We start from the raw sequence: 25348 nt of genomic DNA, 5'->3' as shown, positions 1-25348 counted from the left end.
TGTTCTGAAATGGGAGAAGTAGTTGTGGTTTGTTTATGGTCTATAACCCACCATGCACAGCAGACCTTTGTCACAACAGATATTTTAACTTCTCATAGCAGGAAAAGCAAGAAGGTTTAACTAATAACATGAACAATGGCTCCATTCCATTGAAGTATCCCAGTAAGCTATGACAGTGAGTAAGCATGCACAGCAGCAGGGAACTCCTAAATGGAATGCAGCCAGCATTAATGAGAATCTACACCTGTGCTTTCGCCGCTATGATGAGTCTAAATGTCTGCTGTAAAAAGGGTCCGTTACATATATATATAAAAACATTCAATAATTTACCCAAAGAAAACACAATTCTTCAATTACTGAATTTCTTTATTAGGTCCACCATTTTGTACACAACAGGACAGCATGGGTTTAATCAACAATATAGACATATTTGACAGGAGAGAATCAGGAGAGGTCATCTCTTCATGTATCAAATGACCTGAGGAAAGAGGAGGAAAGATATTCTCAGAGGCAAGCGAATACTGTGCAATATAATTCAAGATCTATTGTACATGCATGCAGCAGGCCAGCACACACACAGGATGTGAGGCAGCACTGGGCAGATTCAGTGTTTATACCTGAAGCCACATCACCGTCCCAGTTAACATGTGCCGGTAATAATAAGGTACAGCGCAGTCTCACCTGGACAGTCTATACCTTGTCAATACCCAGCTCCTCTGGTGTTGAGATGCCGAGTTCTGACAGGGTGGGCTTCAGCTCTTGGATCAGGTAGGGATAGATGTCTTTGTGGGGGCCTGCTTTGTCCTGTAAAACACACACAAATGCACACAAAAAATGTCTACAAATGAGGGGCATTTCATCAGAGGCAATACTGGCAAACTTGGCAGCAAGCAGTCAATTAGTCCGAAACAATATGGTCCAGTGAGTCATTTGCTGTTTGGGGTTTTGCACTATATGTTTGTATGTGTTATTTTTAGCGTTATATATTTGTCATTTTTACCTGACAATTTTTATTTGTGATTTCTTTCTGTTGAAACTGCTTTTTTTCACATAATGTGTGATAATATAAAATCCCTCTCAAATTCTTGACTTGGTGAGTTCAGTGAAAAGGGTTACAGCAGGTCTATGGACCAATAGAGGGATGGTCGCTCACCTTAACAGCCTCAAGGATGCGGATGGCGCTGGCCAGGTCATTCAGTCTTCGGCAAGCTCTTAGTGCCGAATCCAGGATCTTGGCCTCGGGTACCAGGTCATACCCAATCAGAGTGTTCATGCCTTCAGGTTGAAATTAATGGAAAAAGTCTATGAGTCAGTGATGATAAGAAGAGCAAATGCAAACTACAACTGACAGAAAAAGCTATATCTGATGGACCATTAAACCCACAAAGTGGTAGCACAGGTATAGGATGTTCCAGTGAGAATCAAACCTGGAAAATTGCCAAAATGTGGATGCAACATAAAAAAATCAGGGTTTTCCATACCATTATTCACAACACCCAAGAGGGAAGAACAGAAAAAAAAAACAACTATGCTGCTATGTTTTGGTGTCACACACACACAGAGCTATGCCTGTGTGTGAGAGAACGAGAGAGAGAGAGGCAGTGAGCTAGCAAGTGCTCAGCCCTTCAACAGATCCTCAGAAGTGTAACCACGTGCAGATAAAAGACGCAAGTTTGTTGACTTCATCTCTGTGTGCACAGAGTCAGATAGTCTGTTGAAAGAAAAAGCTGCTTCCCTTTCTGGACAAGCATCGTAAACAAGGTGCAGCATGACAGTAGGCTCCGTCAGACACACTTACCAGATGTATTTGAGCTGCACATGCAGGCTGTCCTGCAGAGGATCCATTTGATAAAAAATAGTGCAATGTTATGTTGTATCAAATTCAGTAATATTCATTAAATTTGTTATATTTTCTGGTTGAACTGTAGAAATTTTATTGATCCACCCCATGATTAGACACGTGCTTAAATCTTAAACACAGAAAACAGAAAAATGTAAATAGAAACCACCGAATTTCAGAAAAAAATGACAGGAATCTTGAAAAAATAAAAATGGATTTTATAGGGCCCTGCAAACCCCAGTGCCACCACTGCTGGACCACATGGGAAGTTATAACAAACAATTATTTAGGCCAAATTTACTTTATGTAGGTCTGATACTTTGACTGAATTGTTTTGTTGTGATTTATAAATGAATTCAAACTGGAAAAATAAGACTGACCAAACTGGGAACAACGGGCCAAGAACACATAATCAGAATATGAAGAGAATTCACCTTTCCTCAGTTCCCAGGCATCTAAGTCAGACTTGCTGAAGTAAGTGACCCAGCGGGCATCAAACTCCTCGTCTGTCTCCACCACGCCGTGGGAGTAACATCTGGAGGCCAATGGAGCTGAAAAACATGAGGCAGATACAGAGATTTCTTTAACATTTTTAAATACTAGTGACGATACAAAACATTTCAAGAAGTTACATGACCTTTTCTGATAACACAAGTACATGTAATGTAGACATAAAACAATTTCTTTCTGAAAAACCTTCTTTTGTACGATTAGCAGTGAGCACGGGAAAATATAACAGACAATCTGACGTAGAATAAGAAGAAAATAGTCAAAACTTCTCATGAGATAACTTAGTCAAACATACAGTGACATACGCTGACGTGTTAAAACTGTGCAGCTCCTCTTTCAAAGCTTAATCACAAAATGGAGATAACGTCTGCATTAAATATGGAGCAGAGACTGTGTCTCTCTGGAAACATTCACAACAGGGGTTCATGAAGCACTTTAAGGAAGTCCTCTGCGTTCATCAGTGCGGTCGATGCTGTGGGTCTGTGAAGCCCATTTAGAAGCTGTTTATAATACAGGCCTATCAGTGTGCCTTTGTGTATGAGGTGGGTTTCTTTAAATACACCAATGCTCGGTCATGAGACTTGTACAAAGCGCAAACATGAACCACAGGCAAAGCAAATACGAACAATATGACATTTTTTCTTATGTGGCACAGACAAACAGGAACTGACTTCACTCCAAATCCTTTTTTTTCTGTAACATATCCGAGTTCATCTCGATCTCACCTCCCCAACACATCACACTGACGCTATCATAATCACCATCTGCTAATTGCAGTTAATATTTAATATATGCATGCAGTTTCTTTGAACTAATAAGAGTGGAGTGCACCTTATCAGCTGGGACGTGGTCTGCATGAATGACACATAACGTGAGTGCAAGCTGACGAATGACGACCGAGCTAACAAACTCTAGATTTTGGTAGGAAACTATGTGCACACTTCAAATATATGACCATATACATAATAAACTGTTTGGTCTGAGTTAGACATTGGAGCGGGCTGCTACCAGCTGCGTACAAGCTGCGGTCACTGACACTCCTGAAGTAACTGAGGAGGGTCATCACAAGGTCGTGACATTTTTCCTGAAATTCATTTCGCGCCTCTTCATTTAAAATAATTTAATGAAAGGTGGAAATGCAGTAAAATATTAATTTCAAGACCACAAGGATAGCCAACTATAAAAATAAGTCAATGTCACCCGAAGCTAGCCTTCACATGTACACACATTGATAACTTAGCTAAGCCAGGCGGCTAGCCGAGCGAGCTTAATGTAGTCACCTCTATTCCAGAGATTTGTTAATTTCAGGTCGGCTGTAAAGCGGACAGTCCTACCTGAGTAGCAGGGTCGTGACCGAACCAAAGTCCGGGCCCCTGCGGCTGACAGTCGGAACACGGCTCCGAACATGGTACCGTATTGGGTGCTAACTGACCTGTATGCTAAAGAGAGAGACGGCGGACGGACGGACACGATGAGGACGTCGACAGTCACGTGGATGACGGAGATAGCCGAAAGTTCTGTGTCGAGGTTGCCGATAGGTTCGTGTTTTGATCACGTGATACTCGTACAGCAAGTAAGTGTTTTACTTCTGACAATAAGCAATATAATCTTTGAAAGATCGTTATAAATGCTTGTTTTCTAAGCTGAGGCTGAATGAGAAAAAGTTTATCACATTCAGTGCAGCTTGTTACTGAAGACTGTGTGTATAGCTTGTATCCTGACCTGGACAATGCAATAAACATGCAATAGACTTTCTTTCTACGTATTTCTTTATATTGACAAACAGTATTAGGCTCTTTCATGTATAATTCAGAAATCTGACAATGTATGACATCTTAAATCAAATAAATATCAAGTAAATTATGATTGAGTGTGTTTTGATTTTCTTTGAGTCAAAGACAAACGTTGAACCGTGTGATAAATGTGTAATAATTACATATAAAACAGATATTTTAAGTAGTTATTACTATCACTAATCATTATTTTGATCACGTTTTTGCTTACATTTCCATTGTTTGACTGTTTTTTTGTTTTGTTTTGTTTTGTTTTGTTTTTATTAGGTTTGTTGTAGTTCTCTGTTGTGAAAAAACAGAAATAATTAAGGAAGCAATAGAAGAACATATGAGCACTTTATAGGATTAAACATTTCATCAGTGAAATGGTTACTATAGCTTTTCAAAAAGCTTACTAAAGCTAATTAAAGATTTTATGAATAGCATCCCAGAAAGCATATATTGCTATCGTCGACATAAATCTCGACATAGGTTGAATGTAGATTTTCACAGAGGTGAACACACCGCCTTCAAAGAGTCAGTTCAATCCAAACAAACAGACAAACAAACAAATCCGAGTCTTACGTCAGCTACTTGTTAGCAAACCTTGTGTAAAATTGGTGGAGTGCCCATTTAACATCACTGCCCAGCTGAAACGAGAAAAGAGCGCATGGGCGTGTGACACCAGCAGAGGGCGCTCTGACCTAAGACTACAGCCTGGAGTCCTCAGCGTGCAACAAGCGGTTTCAATTATTGGTCCAGTCAGTGGCAAATAACTCTTATCATGAATGCCTGTGGAGAGCATTATTTTAAGGGAAAAAAATCCTCGTTTTTTTTAAATAAATCACAAATGATTAAGTATGCAGGACCTTTGATGACATGGATGTTAACATTCATCCATTTCATTCGACTGTGTGCAAACCCCATGACAGGGGCGGTGTATCGGATGTAACCAAGGTATAGCAGATTACCCTGTTGTGTGTATCTTGTTGATTCAAGTATGTGTGTGTGTGTGTGTGTGTGTGTGTGTGTGTGTGTGTGTGTGTGTGTGTGTGTGTGTGTGTGTGTGCGGGTTCTTAGTGACGTGGTAAACTCTAATCCGCCCTAAGCCCACGGCACCACAGTAGATGTCCATTAGTGTAATGTGCTGCTGCACATCTTTCCTTCTCTGTCTCTTCCTCTTCTATCATGTCCGGCTTTTATTTTCTTCCATGTTGCTCACGAGTGCTTTAAATATTCATGTTGACGTTGCATATTTTAGCCATTTGGCTCCAGTTTTAGACTAACTTAAGCATAGTTAGGATACACTCTTTGACCTCTCACCTCTCTGTAGAAGGACACAAGAGAAAACACGTTTTCTTGGATTTGGTCGCTATAAATTATATCACGCTCATGTTGTCTTGTGAGTTGTAAAACTTTATGCAGTAATAGCACATACAAAGAAATCCTCATCGGGTGAGTAAGCATACCGTCATGATATCATTATCTCTTTTTCTCTTAAATAAAGCCAGGTCATGTGACTGTGCGGAGGATGGAGACTGACGTCCCCTAACAACTGTGTTGACACTACACAGATCAATTTCCTTGAAATGAGAAAAGTCAACATGAGATATGAGCAGGGAGATGGTGATGACTGAGTAGATATGAACCTCTGCATTTTCTTTAAATTAAATTTTGTCTGGAAAGATTTCACATAATTTTAAAAAAAGAAAAAAAGTAGTGCTCCATGCTCCCTGAGGATCTTTATCTGCTTTCCACCTGATTAATTTGCTCTGTCTAGAAGTGAAAAGTTCCTTCTCTGCTCACTCTATGTGTGGCATGATCCTTCCGAAGGCACAAGAGCAGTTGTTCCATCTGCGGTCAAGGCTCTGTTGTTCTAATTCTTGCATTCATAATTTACTGCTTGTGTTTTGAGGGATTTGTGATGTGATGTTACTAAGTGCATGAAAAAACTCTCTCAGCCTGGTGATTTACAAGACCATGATATTAACTCAAACCCGCACTGAGACTCATAAAGATAGAAATGAAGCTCAGTTTGGTTCTACAGTTATGATGGTTTTATTGGCATTTTCCAACATATTAATTTACAGTGGTGGTCACAGTCTGGAAAGGTAAAGAGACATGAATCAAAAAGAGTGGCACTATTGCAGATAAATATGGGCCTCTCCTCTGTGTGGCCTACATATGTAGCATGCGGTTGCCATGTTAAGATATTTTTGCCTGGATAAATGAATTATTCAGTGTCTTCTAGCAGCGGATGGACATGCATAACACACTTAATGCGCTACTTGATATTGCTTGGGTTGAATCATGGATAAAAGCGGTCTGGCCTGGTATGTGAAGAGGTTGGTGACACACCTGTAACTTTTCCTAACACTTGAATTGATTGCTGTTGAACTCTGACCTGCAGCAAAGCTCCACCTCCTTTCGTTATCAAACAATCAATGTTAGCTCTTCTGGTTAATGCCCGATGTTTCTGATGGTTAAACAAGTCTCAACAACAGTGCTGTTCAGATCACAAACATCTGTGTCAACACTGAGCCTCATGATAACATGTTTATGAATTACAACAAATCAATTAAATATTCAACCCTTGCCTTTGAATGGTCAGATTTAGCTCCCTGAGGAAAAGGTATATACTATACAATCAATGGCATCAAATTGTGTTAATACTGCTCCATCAATAGAGTTGGTCAAATACACTAACAATCAGGATCAAAAAGCCACCTTTTCATCCAAAAGGCTCAAATACTTAGAGAGACTTCACTGAGTATCCATGCTCTACTACGATATCAAGATCTGAGTGGCTCCACATCTACACTATGACTTTGTATTTAAACAGTGGCCTTGGTTACAAGCTGTGAGGACTGTATGTTCACTGCATTCACGGCAAATCACTGTGGCCTTATCATGTAGCATCACAACATCTTGACTGATGGATACACAGTGTGCCTTACATGGACAACATCGGAATACTGACATGGGGGAAGGACATCTTGGAACAAGGTGTACATACAGTTTATGTTGCACACAGACTTTTTTAAAAAAAAAAAGAGAGACTGAGAAAACAGGACAAATGATCTTGAATGAAGCCATTTAAGAAGCACTATGTACAGTGTGGAGAGAGTCTGAGTGGACGATGTGTCACAGGACTATTATTTCTTAACAAAATCAAAAGAGCGACACCACAGAACAACACTGACAACAAAGGGAGGAAAGGGAGAGGGGTGATGGGTGATGGGCAGGACTGAAAGGGGGCAGAGGGATGTATGATATGTGCATGTGTGCAAACCTCTACAAGTATCACAATAAAAGCATGATGTTGCAGCGCCTGCTGTCGAGCATAGGAGGTGGGCGCTGGGCGTTGGTGCTGGGAGCTGGGTTTGGTTGGTGTTGTTATTTTTCGGGTGATGGGGGTTAACGGGGATGAAAGCACTTTTTCGCTGCAGTTTAGCCACTGCCCAACATCTTTGTAGCACGCTGGTTAGCCTCGTCAATCCTGGTCTTGTTGGAGTCAGCCTGAAAGAGAAAAGCACTGACTGTGACACAGCTCAGCAGCAGTCTGTTAGAAAATGTTCTAAAAACAGTGGTAAAGGATGGGATAAGGTGCTTTAAAGACAAATTCTGTTTTTTTTTTTTTTTCAACATGATGTGTTTCATCATGAATATACAGGGTGATTATGTCAGATGGCGAGTTGACCTGGATGTAGATCTCTATGCAGTTAGTCAGAATGGCTGTTTCAGGCACAAAGTTAGTGCTGTCACTAGTCTTAACGGCCACATTTATCAGAAATACGCCAGATTGAAAGCATAATTATCCTTTAATGAAGCTACTGAACTAATGGACAAAGTGCACAATCGGGATGCTTAACTTACTGTGTCAAACCCAGGCTAAATCTGCTAAGTCAGCACAGCTGAATCTGCTGTTATACAGCCTGATGCTGGGCATGTTATCCATGCTAAATATCTGCAAAATCCTTTATAGATTAGCTATGATTTTTTTCTACATTTGTTGCCATTCATGTACTTACTCTACCCACAGCTCTGACTGTACATTGTTAAACTACCAATTTCTGACTTTAATTAAATGTGTATTGTACATATAACTACATTCTGGCTGCCTCTATAGCTTTCCATACCTTCTCCTAGCATTAATACAAATAGGCCTATACAGTAAAAGATTATCTCACAGTCTTGAAAAGCTGGTGCCCTTTGCAGCCCCTTAATTATTTTGTTTCCACATACAACAAAAGTGTGCCTATAGTTTCTCCTTGAAGAATCTGGAGCGTCACACTGTAAACTTTGTTGGCACTATCTCTTTCCACCTTATATTAATTAATTATTAATATTACTTCGCTGCGACTCCGAGGAGGAGAGGCTGTTGCCTGGTAACAACTGAAACTGACTTGTTTCAATAAGTATGAATTTGGATCGGTGAGGAGGCAAATACATCAAAGATATGCAGTTCTCAAGAAATGAAGCACCCTCTCCCACCACTCCCAAAGTCTCCATGGCAGTGCAGACAGTACCTTCTCCATGATCCTATCGATCTGGCGGTTCTGGGTGTCGATCTCCTGGCCCATGTCCAGGGCCATGTGACGCAGATTGCCAATGATGCCGCCCACCTGCTCCAGGTTCTCATCCATCTCATTCTCCCTGGCGTCATCTGTTACCCTGGAACACACAGTAGGAGGAAGTGGGACTGCTTATTGGCCAAAGATTATGTGGTAGCTAACATTCTGTAATCTCTACCAGTCTCACAGAATGTTTTGGTACAGTCCACAATGAGTAGGTGCAATATGAACATATAAATTACCTGGAATTCATTCAACATTGTGATTTTTAAGTATAAAATAACAAGTCACACTGGTTTACATGCATCTGTCTCCCACATGAGCTGCTTTATCTCACACAGAGTGGGTCTGAAGATTCAGTACCATGGACAGCATTTCACACCGATCTGTGTCCTGTTTTTCAAAGAACTGAAAAAACTTCAGCAGGAGGAAGAAAACTGGACAATTCACTAAGATCCATGAGGCCTGAATCATATGTCATAGTATTACTCGTTGATTCCTAGCCAGAGTCAAGCTTAGAGGCGAAAACTCTAAACTCTAACCTGCATATGACTTATTCCACTGGTTTGTAAACTTTTTTGCTTGTGACTCCTTAAAATAAACCACATCCATCAGACATCAGAGACTAAATCTGTTGCACCTTTGTTGATTATTTGTGTAAGCCGTTAAACATCACAGGAAACTGACATCACATTTCACTGATTCACGAGAATAATGCAAACAGTATCACATATTCAAACACACAAACACACACGTACACAACCGTACAGAGTGCTTATACACGCACAGAGAAACAAGCAAGCGCGCCAGCTACACACACAGAGGGACACACACACAGACACACACTTACCTGCGGATGAAGCCCCCACTGATGGCCATCTGTTCACGTTCGTCCACCACTCGAGCCCCTGGCTGGCTGTTCACCACTCCATCCTGGTTCCCTCCCCAAGCCTGGCCCCCACCCTTAATCCTACCACACACACATTTCAGTTAGGGCAGTGCAAAGGGCGGCTCAGTTAGTGCATTGTGTGCTTGTCTTTCTGCGTGTGTGTAAATGTATTTGTTTGTGCATATGTACGTCTGTGTGCTTGTTTACCAAAACTAGGCGTACTTTAGATGTGCATGTGAGTGTGTGCTGGTCAATATGTGTGACACTGTGCATGTGTGTGCACTGGAATGTGAATGTGTGAATGGAAGGCAATGTAAGAACTTCACAATTCACTATCAAAACATATACTGTCGATGAATATATGTTTAGCATGCATTGGGGAATATGGTGTTAAGCCAATTTGCCTGCTACAAGCAACGTGCCAGCCACGTATGATAAACTTACATACATGCATTTGCAACTGTTAGTGAATAATTGATCTAATGTGCAGATCAATTGAATGTGAGCACAATAAGCTCATCCAGTATGTGGCTTGTGATAGAAAGTAATTAAGGTCCTTTAAAGACTCAGCAAACCGTCTCCCACAAGCACATACAGAAGAGCACAAACACAGAACATAACCAGAATCCAGACAGAGGAGACACAAACACACACACTAAACATGCAGAGTGAGAGGACATGCAAGGCAGAGACAGAACACACAATGTTTGACATGGGGAGGGAAAAACACGTAGAGAGGAACAGGATCAGTCACACGCTGTATCTATTAAAAGAAAGCTGAACAGTTAGGTCTGTCATGGAAAACAAACAAAAAAACAAAACAAAACAAACAAACAAAAAAGTGACCGGTGATAATTTTGCATACGAGGCGAAGTAACACCGTAGTTGTGATCAGCCCTTCATTACATCTGGATGGATCAGTCTATAGGACGATACACTGTATACAGTCAAATAGACAAATAGAATTCTTAGCGTTTGTTTAATTATGCTTGGAGCACCTGACGAGAGGAGGGCACCACAGAGGACAACACGATGACCAAAGTTTAGACTATTTAAGTTTGATTTCTTCACTTTTCAATGAAAGACAACCACTGTGCACGGCACGGTCGTCTTGAGGTGGACACCACACCCATCAGGTGCTCCAGACAGTTTAGAACAAGCAAGAATTGTTTTTCTTCTGCTATTTGACCCAGGGCTGCCATATAAAGAGTCTAGATCAGATGAAACACATGACATAACCACAGGATTACATAACGAGTGGTTCATGAAAGGGAGGACCAAAGAGCTATAGAATAGACAAGATCTGAACCCAACAATCACGTATGGAAGCGGGACCAAAGTGGACCAAATGGACGCAGAAAGCTCCCCATACACCTTCATACAAAAACCAAAAGATCCAAAACTGGGGCGTGACTAGTTAAAAAAAAAAAAAACAAAAGCACTGACACCAGCTCCTACAAAATGATGGCTGTGATGCAAATAAAGCAGATTAGTTACACGTGCTACTTTCAACATCCTGTTAAGCCCTGTTTTGGAGAAAAAAAAAAAGTCTGATGTTAAAATGTCTTCTGATATATTTAATCTCCAGGATGGATATAAAAAATGTGGTAGTACACAGTCAATGCAAAGAAAAAGAAGTACTAAAACTGACCATCCGAGGCCAGATCAAACACAGATAATGAGGTTTTTTCAGTTCTGCTTAAGTCTTTCATCAAGAAGAGGAAAAAACCCTGAACATTCTGCACTAATACTGGACTAACGTACAGTAGGTGCAGTCCACATACTGCGTTCAGTTCACTGTTGAGGCATCACTTAATTAAACCCCATAAGAATATCTGAGAAACCTCTTTCTACAAACCGTGGCAACATCGTCATTTATCTCTTGGTTTGTCAGCCACTTGTGTTTTCTATAGCTCTGAGATGGACAACTGTATACAGTACATGCACTGGTCCCAGAGTAGAATACGCTCAGACATGACTCAGTGGCCATAGTTTGGCTGTTGAGGGCCAGAGAACAGATCACACAGGAGTTTGGCAAAACTGGTATTGGGAATCCACCTTCAAAGCTTTCAGAGTACAGAAATAGGATTAAAGAGCTTTAATGTTTAAATGACAGCACCCGATGCCGAGTGTGCCCAGAAAACAAGTTTGCCTCACTCTTGTATGATACTTCATGATGTAGGACCGTCCTGAGGGAAGAGAGGCAGGGGCCAATTGAGGCATCCTATGATTAAACTTGTAACATGAGGGTCATGTGCCAAAGTTGGTGTGTAGAAGAGAAAAACATTTTAGTAGCTCTCATTGCTTCACAATTATTGTTAGTGTTTGATTAGAAAGTTACTGTACTGCACTGATAGGTGATAAAATATAACTGTGTACTGTCTAAATAGCCTTCAATAGAAAATAGCATACATTCAGTAACAAATCACATCTAATTAAAAATTAAAGGTATAGTTAGACATTTTGGGAAACATGCCTTTTCACTTTCTTGCAGAGCTTAGATGAGAAAATTGACACCACTCTCATGACTGTATGCTGAATATGAAACCACCACCAGCAGAACAGCTAGCTTAGCTTGGCTCAACGGCTGTTAACGGGGGGAAAGGCAGGCCTGGTTCTGTCCAGAGGTTAAGAGGTGGATTTTGTTAGCTCTGAAAGAGCCAGGCCAGCTGTTTCCTCCTTTCCAGTCTTTATGCTGAACTCAGCTTACTGTTTGTTGGTTCCAGCTATGTATTTAGCACACAGACATGAGAGTAATATCAACGATATTTCCTAAAATGTCAAACTATTCTGACTGACCTAAATGACTCGTCAGATTGTTTATCTGCAAGTATCAATATAGAGCACTAAAATATTTCCATTAGCTCATTTAACAACATGTAAAACACCAACATGAATAGTTTTCCAAATGGCAGAAAAATGGATAAACTTCAAATCAGTCATTTGGAACAGAAGGCACCTAGTTAATCGATTCTTTGGTGAGATTTTGTACACAGCATGATGCATCATGCTGCAGGGTGTTGGGGTGGGGGCTTGGGTGGGGTTTAGGGGGTTGGTGGGTGTCCCGGCCCAGATCCCTGCTGATGCTGCTCCCTGCTGGAAGAGAATGTCTCATCCAATGTGGAATGAAGGGCTTTTGAGGACAACAGCCGTGGAGGCTGGAGAGCAAATCAAGTGGCATCAGACCTGTTGTGCGGATGTGTGTGTTGTTCATGCATGCACACACTCTTTCACTTTATCTCAGTCTTAACTTAAGCAAACACACCCACACACATGCATGCCGTGCTGGTGCCTGTTCCGAGTGTGTGTTGTGGCTATGGGCCTCACTGCTCACACCACAGTTCACCGTGCTCTATACACCAGAAGCAGGCAGACGGATAGAGTGGCAGGAAGGCAGGCACTGAAACACATGCAGTCAGGCAGCACAGGCAGCACCTACTTGTTACAGGGACATGAACATAGACCACAGAACTGTCCTAGATTGTTCAAATTCTTTTCTGCATCCTTCATGTCCTTATTGATTTGGTCCATCCCCTCCTCGATGCGCTCCAGTTGCTCTGATTACCAACACATTGTCATTTTTCCCAGCAAAAGAACGAAAGCACATGAGAAGAGAAGAGAGGAGGAAGAAGTCATGGGTGGAAGGAAGGGAGGGGAGTAGAGAGGGGAGACAAAGGAAAAGAGACAAAAAAAGACATTGACTGTGACAAGAGAGACATCAGACATCACCACCACCACCAGCACTGGACAGGCAAGAGCTCGGGGCTCCTGGCCGGTACCTACTTTTTAATACATGGGCATATCAGACCACAGCATTGTCCTATATCTTTTAAATCTTTCTCGGCCTCCTTCAGGTCTGCGTTCACCTTGTTCATGCCCTCCTCCACACGATCAAGTTGTTCTGGTGAGGACAAAGGCATGAGAGTCGTGAAATAAATGGGACTGTTTTGTTTTTTGAGGGTGGCGCTCTACACTACAGCGCAGGAGGCAAAACGGTTTGGCTAGATGCAGAAGGCAAAGCAGGCAACAAGCTACAAGAACAGCTGGGTATTTCTGCTGTCTAAAAAACAAATGAACTTGATTTGTTCTTCCTCTATTGCTTTGCATGCGAGCTTCTTTCCTTGGATTTTACACGGCTCCAACAGCTCTTTGTTTCCTACCTCCATCCAAAAGGACATGTTGCTGATCTGAGTAAGGGTTTCATGAATGTGATGAAAAGCATCATTCGGGCACATGAAGTCACCACTGCGTCTTTACTCAGATGGTCACAGAGCTATAAAAAGCTCAGATTCAAGGGCACATCCTCTCTCTCTGGATGGTTAATGGTGAAAGGACAGGATAGCAGTAATATCCATCAGTGGAAAGGGGTCTTTATGCCTTGCAGGATTCCTGAGGTCTGATTGGTCACATTGCAGCGCAGAGGACATACATGATCGTAGAGTAACACTGGCTCAAGATCTTTAGAAACGAGTGCTACTAATCCACAACCAAGACCTGTTGAAAAGAAAATCTCCTTCTCTCTCCTTTCACTTTTCTTACCCCCTCTAAAGCCAGAGCAGTTTATACCGAGAAATGGAACAAACTTTTCAAGAAGAAGAAGAAGAGGCGGATCTTAAAAGCTGAGGAGAGAGGATCAGGAGAAATGATCCTGATGAATTCTATCAGTTAGCTGTACGGTAGAAATGTGTGAGTGGAGTTTACCAACAAAGTGCTACACACGACAACTAAATGGCCTCGAGCAGTAATCCCAGGCAAGGGATTGAGTAGAGGAGGAACGTGAGAGAGGGAGGCACAGTTTATCTCGTCATCCTCGGACAGCCAGGCCAGACTTAACCTGCCTCCTCCCCTCCGTCTGAGGATTATAGTGTGAAGGCCTCCCGTCCCCTCCTGTAGTCAGTCACAGCTTTAACCAATTAGAAAGCAGAATGATTCAAAACAGCGAGGAGTGACCACAATAGGCCTTTTTTACAGCAGACATTTTGACTTACTGTAGTAGGATAAGCACAGGCGTTGCACTGATAACATTAACGATGCCTCTGCTCTATTCGAGTGTCCCAGAGAGCCATGACAGTGTGGCAGGCACAAGATCAGGAGCCTGAAACTGAAGCAGCTGAATGGAATTCAGCCATTCTTAACCGTCATCATTACAGGGACATTTTTAGGATGTCTGCTGTGAAAAAAGGTCTATCAACACATGTCACATCATTACTATAGTTCAATTTTTCTGCAGAAATGAAGGACCTTGCTTCCTCTAATGGTGGGAGAAAGCTAAAGATTACAGTGATGAGAAAACACCGAAAACACAACCTGCATATTAAATCAATTCAGTTTGCACACACGAAGTGTTCTGAATAGTTTAGCACTTTGATTCGTGCCTGTGACTACCTCCTTCTCCATGGCAACAGCGGCCGAGGATGATGGTTAGGTTGTATTTGGAGTCGTCGGCCATGCTAAAATGACAAAACATGATTTCTGAGAAATGAAGTTGAAATAATTAAAATGGGCGACCAAAATATAAACCCATAGAGTTGTTACATTATCCAGGAGAGTCTTTTGTGATGGATAACTCTTAAACTGTACGTTCTGCCTCTTTAAGTCACTTTACTCAGTGTCATGAAATGAAAATGAATGTAAATGAGACATCGATGTGTGCTACTCAGGACCTGGAAAACATCCAGAGTAGCTGCTTTACTGTGTGTCAATAGCTGGTGGTTTTTAAGTCAATCTGTTTGTGGCTGTCAGCGTTGATCACTGATCCGAGAGTAACAGAAAAAGTGGAGAGTCACGGGGACGAGCCGTAATGGTCCCATGATGATGAAGTGGTCAATAAAAAGATGTAAACACTGCAATCTCCAGTTTAAGGCCATTAACATTCACCATTCTGAACAAAAATCAGCCACACTACATTTGCAGAGTGCAGGAGGCAGAGTCAACGCAGTGTTTCGTACTCAGGGCGAAAATGCTACGAGTTGCTGCTCACTGTGCTGTTGCTGCAATCCATCAGCCCTGACTGAGGTGTAATTCAGGTCAACATGCATGTAACAGCCAAGCAGGGAGGGACTCATTAGCTGCAGTGAGACCTCAACCTCAGGTAATACATCACTGCAAAAAATGACAAATCTCCTCCCACTGTGCATGTGTGTGTATGTGCATGTGTAAAGGACAGAGGAATTAGTTTAGGGAAGGAAGGGTAGGGAAGGTGAGGAGGATGAAGATGACAAGAATGACAGACAAGAAAAGAGCTCCATCATTATTGTAACCAAAGCGATCCCCAGGCAAAGGAACAGGAGAGGAAGAACGCAGAGGTCAGGATGGAAAAGTGAAGGGGATGAGAGCAGGGGCTGGTGGGAAAGAAGAGAAGGAGCATGAAAGAAAGAAAAGAAGAGGAGAAACAGAGAGAGAGAGAGAGAGAGAGAGACAGATGGGGGATCAGGTTAAGAGGACAATTGCTGAGAGGCAGAGGTAATTTAAATCTGTGAATTGATTGCTGTCCTGCGCTGTGGGGGGGGGGGGGGGAAGAGAGAGGAGAAACAGGCTATATGTTCCTTTGACAGGCCAATTAGGCTGCTCTTTCACGCATGCAGCTGTACAGAAGCCTTTGGTAATACACATACACACACATCCGCTACATGTGCTGCTGTGTTACATATTCTCTATATCCAATAAATGTGCCTTGAAGCTTCACATGTAGCCACAAAACAGCAGTTAGGATAATGCAGGTACAAGCAGGAAAAACATGGAATTTCCCTTTATGTCTTAAAAACATTAAGCGGATGACAGTGAGGACGCGCGCGCGCACACACACACACACACACACACACACACACACGCTGTCAGTGTCAGTGCGTTCCTACAGTTAACTTCGACTGCCATGTGGATCAAACCTGTGACCTTGGCTGCTTTGACCAAGACTTTCAGAATAAAAGAAGACTCTGAAATTCAAACCGACTGGTGGAGCAGACAAAATTAGCAGCTTTTGTCGCACTCTGCTCATGTGTGTCTGCTCCTCCTGCACAGTCACAGCCCGCAGAGTCAAGCACTGCAGCCTCTCCAAAATAGTGAAGGCAATTTATGCCACGTCTCTTGTTAAAATAGGTTTAGTTTGGCTGAGGAGGGCTCCAGCAGGCCAGCATATACTCTCATACATGCTAATAAATAACAGCTGACACTCAATAAGCACCAGTGGGTTGTTTATCAGAAAAAAATCTGTATATCTGCTCCTTGGAGAATCCCACATGAACACGGCAAATAGGTTTCAGAGAGCATGGTCAAAAGCACTGATGTATTTGCTTTGGAGTTTGTTTATGTTCTTCTTCTAGTGCTTAAACGTTATATATACGATATAATCAGTAAGGTTAAGTCAATACATATGCTTTTGTCTGACAAATAATGTGAGCATAAAGGTGTAGTAATAGGGAGGCGAAGCAGGAGGCTAGCTCAACAGCTACATCCAGTATAACCATTTTAGCCACATTTTGCTCAGACTGCAGCTGAAGATACTTTTAAAAAGTTTGCCGAAGCTCACAAAGAAATAAATTCTCCCTCAGCTTTAGCAATTATAAAACCATAAAAGCCATTTTCCTCTGGGTTGTAAATTTGACTGTTATTCTGGACGCGCTGCTGATGACAACTCTCCCATTAAACAGCACTGAATAACTGCAAGAGAGAACTGCTAGCAGAGCAGATTAAAAGTGAAGACAGCTGTTAGTTAAAGAGACAGTGTTCAGTGTTCTCTCCCTATCAACTTACCTCCTTGTTCATCCAACATGACCAGAGTCCTGATGCCGGCATCTTTACTCTAACAGACAGACAGACAGATGAGAAAAAGAAAGAGAAGTCGGGGGGGAGAGGAAGAAAAGGGACAGATCAGCGAAGGTCAACAGAGCAGAACAGAGCAGAGCTCTCAGGACAGCAGAGGTGGGTCAAATTACAATCTGAAATCACTTTTTGGAGTGTGACTGATATTGTCTGGCACGACTGAGACAGCTTGACTTGAAAGGAATATTTTGATATTTTGGGAAATATACTTAATAGCGTTGTTGCCGTAAGCTGGACAGAAGATTCATACTGCTCTGATATCTGTGCGCTAAATACAAAGCCAAAGCCAGGAGACCATTAGCTTAGCTTGAAAACAGGGGAAACAGCTAATTTGGCTCGTTCCAAAGGTCACAGAATTCATTTACCAGCACCTCTGAAGCTAAAATGTTAAATGACAACTTGTCTTTTTTCAACTTTGGTCTTTGTGCGGATAATTGGCGAGCTTTAAAGGTGCTTGATGTGGGTTTAATTTACCTTCTGACAAAGCCAGGCCAGCTGTTTCCAGTCTTTATACTCAGCTCAGTTAACCACCAGCTGGCTTTAACTCCATATTTAGTGGACAAACATCAGAGTGGTATTGATCTTCTCATCAACCTCTCAGCAAGAGAGCAAGTAACCATATTTTCCAACATGTATTACTTCGCACTGAAACAGTAAACAGCCATCAGTCAACAGATAAATGGAGAGATTTATTATATTTGACCCAAGAATGGAGCAAAGTCATGCAAATAAGACAGTAGAGAGGAAATGACCACTGTTCGTCATTAGAATCTTATTCTGAAATGGACAGAAAATGGCAACATATTATGACATTAGGAGCTTTACTTTCTCACAACACAACACATGACCTGTACAGTGTACGGGGGAGGTGGGTAAACCAGGTGGTTCCAGGGTCAGGAGACCCTTTCAGACTGCCCGCCAAGTTTATTTCGACAGCCCTGTCTCAGAAGCATGTCTCACATAGAGACAGACATCCAACAAATCAACAGGTCTAAAACAAAATTGCAAACCTCCTGTAACCTTATGAAAAAACCTCTCAAAATGCCATAAATATACATGCACGATACTGCACAGATTCCTGGGACAAACTCGTCCACCAAATGGCATGTGCTATATTTGTTAGGTGCACTGGGCTGGTACCACAGATTTGTTGACAAAGCTCCAGTAATGTAACATTTTGATTTGGCTTACAGCACTGGCACACGCTCAAACACACAGGCACACACAACACATGAACACACACGCTGTTACTTCTCTATGCACGGGCTTCGTCACATAACAACACACTTCGGTGAGCACGCAACAACCACATTAACCACCGCGCACACCACAAAACAACAGCTGACCGTTCAGAAAGGCCGTTCAGTTCATGCATCAGCTATTTTGGATCAAAGTGTGCTCTGACCTTCTTGGAGCAGTGATAGAGAGCAGTGCTACAGGCCTGTTAGACATGCCACTGATATTAGTATCAATCACACCAACTGCCAAAGACATCTGCCACTGGCCATGGATCTGTATCAGTGTGAATCGTTGATCAAGAAAGCATTGTCCAGATGACTACAAATCAATTTAGAAGGAGAAAAGCAGTTCATTTCCATGAGCTCTGGGGACAAATGAATGAGAATGAAAGAATCCTGAGCGCAGAAACTTCAGCAGAGCAGTTACACGCTGAACTGCTTGTTTACCCTTTAGGAATTATAGGACGTGACATGGGAGGGCAGTCGTGGCTCTGGACTGCAGGACAGGATATTTGCCCACGCCAGCTGGCATAGTCTGACGCGATGACATCACATCTTTCTGTATGGCTGGTGAAATGCGCACACACATACACAAACGGGTCTTTTTCACACTTTGCTGTGATGCAGTGAGTCACACAATCTCTGCTGAGGACCCGACCATTTTTTTTTTTTTGCAGTTTCTCCCAAATTCATTTTCTGTCCAGGAAATGAACATGGACGGTGGCGTCCACTTTTCCAGACATTACCAGCAATGAATATTTTAAACTCATCATTCTTTCTTTGTTCTTCATTTCTATGCTTAGCAGCAACGTCGATGTGAAGCAGTCCTCTTTGAAAATGTGAGTCTTAAGTACATTTAGCTGACTATTAAGGTTGGCTCTAATGCTGTCTTCCAGTTGTGTTTTAATTTTGCTATGCCCCAAAACCGTGTTGTCTTAAACGTGAGGTGTCTGCATCAGCCACGATCCTCAAAGAAAGCACCATCATTGGAACTTTGCACTGCATAAACAATGTTAAGAAAAGCCAAAGGCAATACGAGGTCAGTTAACATTAACGGTAGCCTGGTATTGATTTTTCATTGAAATGTCCACTCTTCTGTCTCCTGGAATCTATTCTAATTCAGTCACTATGGAGACGACTGCATCAGCCTGATCCACCTGCTGCCCTGCTATTGGTCAACCAGGGTCTGAGGTGATATCTGATAAACACAAATCTACTGGAGCTACACATTTTGCAATTAAATACCACTCAAATGATTAGTTGATTTTTTTTATTAGGTGGCTCAAAATTCACTGTCCTAGAAATAATATATAGGTGATGAATAATACAATAAAAATAAAATGAAGTATTATGAGCAATTTAGAGTTTGAATTTGACTTTGAGTTTAAGGAAAACCAGTTTGAAGACTCCAAACAGACGTAATGGTGTGGTGGTGGTCACAGCCTGCATGAACATAATATCCTGTCCATCTTATGTAATGTATCGTCTGACTTCAGGCCCGATGCTGCTCGTCAAATCAGATCTCTGCTCCACAGAGGCATTGGATTTGGGCTTGATGTCCCTCTGCCCCTGTGGTTATCTTTCATCTCATCATCTCATCCGTCGTCCCTCTTATGTCCATCTCTGTCTCACTCTCTTTTTTTCCATCTCTCTCACCCACTTTCTTCACATTTCATTCTCAGCCACCGAGCAGTTTCTCATTTCTGTTCCCGGCAGTCCTGGTGCAAAGATAACCATTTTCATAAGAGCCTCAGTATCTCCTCTCTGAAGAGGTTTTATCAAGGAAGATACAACCTTTTCAGAAAAATCATCACGTGTGTTGCACAACAAAGGTCATTCATTTCCAATAAGCAAACCACTCTCTCTCTCTCCACTGTGGATAAACTTTACGCACTGTAGATGAGATTCATGCTGCTAATCATGCTGCTAACATTGCATGTATAGAATTAAATATTAGAAGAATGAGTAAATATAAAACTATAGCCTGAAGCTGGTTGTCTGAAGCTGGAATGAAGCTGGAACCAGCTCGCAAAATCTGGCTTCCAGCACTCTGGGGTTTGGTTGTCAGAGTAATTAGCTCCAAAGGTGCTGATACAGTGTGTGTATTTTGGCCATTTGCATGAGAATAGGACACATAACATCACTCACTGTGAGGGTTTCTATGGTCAGACCATGAAGTGACATTGTTATGCAGTTGCAGTTGCAGTTATGTTGTTTTTTTATGGCCATTACAACAGTGATAAAAGAATGAACTTACTACAGTAACCCTGTGTACAGTGCATACTGTATACCCAGAGATACTTCATACAAAAGAAAAGACATAGAAGAATAGACAGTACCAGCATCACTATCACCGCTTGTTTGTTTGTTTGCATTTACAGGTGTATTCAGGTTGTAAATCTGCATTTCATATAAATTGATTTCACTATGTTGCTCTCTCTCATGCATTTCATATAAGAGTCCGTGCATAATGATATTATGATGCAGGTCCTGCAAGGATGTTACAATTACATGTTAGGTATTAGGCTGATGAGTTCAACCAGAGCGACTCACTGAGTACAAAAGTAGAAAAAGCCTCCACATAATGACGAACAGAGTAAAAAGAGTAAGAGTCAGAGCTGCAGTGCAGTAACAGTGTGGGTATGATCCTTAAAGGATCATGTAAGAGACGATTTCTAGAGGAGGAAAGGAGGATTAAAGAGGGAAAGGGTGGATTTAATCGACTAGCTAATTTTCTCCGTTAAGGATGTTATATTCGTGTAGCTCTCAGGATGGATGAATTCACACAATGTAAAGTCATTACCGATTAACTGTAATTGTGTAATTGCCACCAAAACAACAGGAGGGGAAAGAGATGTCATAGGGTTTAATGACATTCATCTATGAAGTGAAGCCAGCAGTTTAAACTCTTCTGTAATTTCTTCTGATTACTTACAGCCAGGCTAGGCTTTGATCCATTTAAGGATGCATCAATCCAGTTGTTACTGAGATCATTAGTTAGACTTATTGGTCAAAGTAACGAAAAACACCTAAAAAACACACTTATGCATCAGCCGACTTATGCAGAAAAATCATACCTGCATAAACACACTTTGTGCGACCTGCTGCGAAGACGACACATCACAGCAGCCATAGCAGCTGCCTGCCGCGTCAGCTGTCTGGAGGTGTGCTATGCTAAATGAGTGATACATTTCAAGTGTTTCAAGAGTGATGACTTCAATTTGGAGAGACATTATGCAGATAATTATGAATATATGAAGGCGTGCAAGCCAACATCATGAAGAAGAAGGCTTTCCAGAGGAAGAAATTACACAAAAACTTCAGCAAAGCAAATCTGGAGTGATGGAGATTCTTTTTCATTCCTTGACTTCAATGACCAACTGCTCTCTGTGGTTGAAAATATGGTGTTTAGATGCCAAGTTAAAGTTGAGTTGTTATCAAACCATCTAGTTTGCTTGCATGTTTGTGTGAGGTCCATGATTTTTCCCCCATAGCCTTCTTATAACAATGCATAATAATAATACGTGGTAATCATAATAATCAGGGTATTGCTCCAGTTTTACAGAGAAAGCACAGGACAGCTTAAACTAAATGATGTCACTGTGCTACAGTGGTTCTCAAGCAGAACACATGGTATCAAAACTCACTGCAGACAACTCATCTGACATGGTTTGAGCTCACCATCAGGTCTGGACAGGCCGAAACAAGCATGTAGCACTGCACAGATCTCAGAGAGATCACTGGACGTGTGTGTGCTTCCTGCTCTCACCGTTCTCAATTAGCGTAAGCATAAGCCCTTTTAACGCAGAGGTCATGGAGTATTAGCATGTGCTCACAATTCACCGGGAGGAAAGGTTCACCATACTGTCAAAAACAGTCGCTTCCATCACTTTAATAACATAGAAAATAAGAATTATATATATATATATATGCTTGTAGATAGACAGATTGACCGATAGACACAGATATGTTTCATTATTGCTTCATTGCAGTCTACACTGAGCCTATTTCTCTGGACAGGTGCAAAGTGAGAGGGATGACGAGCATGTTGTCAGAAAAGAAGCCAAAACACGACACAGTTCCTGTTTGTGTCTCTGTCTTCTGCTGGTTTCAACTCAAGAACTACCATCTGGGAGCATCAGAAGGAGATACACAGTACTAACAAACCGCAGGACATTTCCCATCAGAGGCTACCAGAACGAACAAATGGCATTCCCTTGGCATTAACTTCAAAGGTCAAATACTCGGATGCTGCCAGTGAAAAGGCTTGTCTGTCGAGCAGGTCAGTGTTTAGGTCAGCCTCGGGTTTCGCTCTGTCCCTCACGGCTTTGTCTAATTAAGACATGGTGGCTGGTCCAGGGGTTAGAGCAGGGCCATGTCTCTCAAGCCGGTAGCAGGCCTGACACACACTCTAATGACAGTAAAACAGCAAAACAAGCTTAAAACTAACTAATTAATAATACCTTTTCCTGGCATATTGTTTAAGAGCCCAGACTGTTGATAAGTTAACTCAAGTTAAACTTCTTCAGCAGAGACTGTTCACTCAATTTGTGGCTAAATAGCTCACGTCCTGAATTCTTTAATAGTGTTAACGAGGCAGACTGCTTAATATACTGAGCGCTAAAGAACTGATCTATGAGCTGACTGAGTCCCAGGGAAAAAATACTCTCTATATACTCTGAAGCCAAACCAGGCTTCAGCTTTATTAGTTAGCATGGGACAGGTATTGAAGAATGTCAACAAGACAAATGGTTGCTTGTGTAATCACGTGAGTGGGACTGGTCGTGTGATGTGTGTCAGTGGATCATTGGACTCACCTCCTCGACCAGAGCCAGCATACGCCGAGTGCTCTCCAGAGACTGCAGGGTGAGAAAGAGAGAGCGAATGATCAGCTGAGAGACCACAAGAGAGCAAACGCGGACATACAGCACACCACCTGTGACTGTACATGTCAGCAGGACATCTCAGTGCACCAGGATGGAAAAATACAGGTTTAAAGAACACATTTGAAAGGTGAACAAAGCTTCACTAATATGGTTCATTCGAATGTGTAGACAGAAAAAAAATGCTGACACTCACATAACTCATATAATTAATCTTGATTAATCTCCTCTCCTCTGATCCCCGGATTAATTATCTGATTTCTACCTTTTGTTTGCCAGCTTTCTACCCTCTGAAGGATCCCTTCAAATCTCATCCATTTCTTAAACCAAACAGTCACTCCCAATCCTCACTCCTTCCTCCTTTGTTATCTCCTCGTCTCCTGCCTCTCCTTTGCCCCACTGTTGCTCCATTGACCATCCATTCATCAATCCCTTCCTTCCTTATTTCTCCCTCCCTTCCCTCCCCTAACATCCACGATGCTTCTCTTGGCCTTGCATTATCTCCTCATGAATGTTTAATAAGGCCATTTGAGCTGCTCCATTATTCTGCTGCACAGAATTATCTGCTCTTCCTGAGCTCCTCTCAACTCATTAAAAAGGGCAAAGTTCTCCCTTCTCCAAAAAAAGCACAGTCTTGATGAAAGAGACTTAGTGAACAAATTGCTAAAACAAGGGAGGGTCACATTAAAGCAGCTGTGTCTGTCAGCCTGGAGGCTTTGGGGATACGTTTGTGCCCTTATGAGAACAGGTCATTTTGAAATGTCACATTAGAGCCATCGTGCCACAGACCAAAAACCTGTTCTGCAGAAAAAGTCCTTACATTTCTCTCTTTTTCTGCTTTTAGCTGTGATAGTAAAAGACCCAAAATTCATGCTGGGGGAGTTATAAGTTACTATATTTAAATTTTTAACTCTAGCAGCCTCTTCAGCAGGTAACACACGATCATATGGAATCTCATTTCACTGAAGCACCTACTGTGAGTTACAGACAAAATGACAGAGCAGATAACAGTCCGTGTTGGTGCGTGCGTCAGTGTATAAGCATGTTTATACAGGTGAACACAGGTGTTTAATGTGCGTCCTCTACTGTACCTCATCGGCTATTTCGTCTGCGCGTGTCTGCAGGTCGGCCAGCTCGTTGCGCATGTCTGATTCGTCTGCCATGATGACTGCGGAGCTTTGACTTCAAACAAGAAAGACTGGGAGAGAGAAAGAGAAAGAGAGAGAGAGAGAGAGAGAGAGGGAGAGAGAGAGAGAGAGAGAGAGAGGGAGGTTAGTACACTAACAAGAATACAAAACAGCATAAGAAAGTGTGAGGACATTTCGCTGGGGTTCTGAAAAACAGCCCTGTTGTGTCCCCAGAAGAAACACCACATTAACAACACACACATTATACATTATTCACGTTTGGTAAAGGCAGAGCGGTTCTGTTCTGATGAATGAACAATCATAATTATCTTCTAGTTTTATGGATTTTTCTGTCCCCGTTTGTTGTCGGATGCATCTTGAGGCTGCTCTGCAGCAGCAGGGTCAGTCTCTGCTGTTATTGTCAAACAGTGAAGAGCTTTTAACACCAGACTTGACCCCTTTCTATAGTTAACACTCATACAAGCAGGAATTGTGGCTCACTGAGGGTCGGGCGATGCCTAATTGACATATGACAATGTCCACAGTGCAACACTGCAATGGACCATATCGTTGTTGATATCGATTTTATATGTTTGTATGCTGGATGCGAATTACCATTTCCATTTATGGAACATTTGACCCCTCACCTGCTCACCCAGTCTTTCCTTACTTTTCCTCCCTATAGCCAATGGTTAAA

At 42.0% G+C, this 25348-nt stretch overlaps 2 protein-coding genes across 3 annotated transcripts in view; both read right to left on the bottom strand.

The window, feature by feature from the left end:
* Positions 1-345: 345 nt before the first annotated feature.
* On the bottom strand, positions 346-3836 carry cox5ab (cytochrome c oxidase subunit 5Ab). Its single transcript, XM_076743850.1, has 5 exons — positions 3685-3836; positions 2275-2391; positions 1154-1275; positions 682-804; positions 346-478 (listed from the first exon to the last, which is right to left on the bottom strand). Exons 1-4 carry the CDS (start codon positions 3755-3757, stop codon positions 691-693), a joined length of 426 nt encoding a protein of 141 aa, XP_076599965.1. The 5' UTR covers positions 3758-3836; the 3' UTR covers positions 346-478; positions 682-690.
* A 2320-nt stretch (positions 3837-6156) lies between these two features.
* The window catches only part of LOC143328458 (synaptosomal-associated protein 25-A-like), a 34137-nt gene continuing 14945 nt past the window's right edge, over positions 6157-25348 (bottom strand). The window contains exons 2-8 of one of the 2 annotated variants that reach the window (XM_076743646.1): positions 24616-24722; positions 23459-23500; positions 17335-17383; positions 13025-13142; positions 9547-9666; positions 8652-8796; positions 6157-7641 (exon numbers count right to left, since the gene is read on the bottom strand). In XM_076743646.1, coding sequence (XP_076599761.1) covers positions 7573-7641; positions 8652-8796; positions 9547-9666; positions 13025-13142; positions 17335-17383; positions 23459-23500; positions 24616-24687 — 615 coding nt within the window. In that variant the 5' untranslated portion in view covers positions 24688-24722 and the 3' untranslated portion in view covers positions 6157-7572. Of the gene's footprint in view, positions 7642-8651; positions 8797-9546; positions 9667-13024; positions 13143-13368; positions 13487-17334; positions 17384-23458; positions 23501-24615; positions 24723-25348 lie in introns of both variants that reach the window. The other variant, XM_076743727.1, reaches the window with a different exon arrangement.

The sequence above is a fragment of the Chaetodon auriga genome, chromosome 1, assembly GCF_051107435.1.
Source record: "Chaetodon auriga isolate fChaAug3 chromosome 1, fChaAug3.hap1, whole genome shotgun sequence".
NCBI lineage: Eukaryota > Metazoa > Chordata > Actinopteri > Chaetodontiformes > Chaetodontidae > Chaetodon > Chaetodon auriga.
This window is presented reverse-complemented; position numbering and strand designations above follow the sequence as displayed.

What these genes read in the sequence shown, in the direction of transcription:
- cox5ab (XM_076743850.1), bottom strand. Translation starts at nt 3,757, where the DNA reads ATGTTCGGAGCCGTGTTCCGACTGTCAGCCGCAGGGGCCCGGACTTTG. An exon ending in TGCCTGGGAACTGAGGAAAG is followed by an intron (nt 1,276 to 2,274) that starts GTGAATTCTCTT and finishes TTCAACCTGAAG; the next exon opens with GCATGAACACTCTGATTGGG. An exon ending in GCATCCTTGAGGCTGTTAAG is followed by an intron (nt 805 to 1,153) that starts GTGAGCGACCAT and finishes TGTGTTTTACAG; the next exon opens with GACAAAGCAGGCCCCCACAA.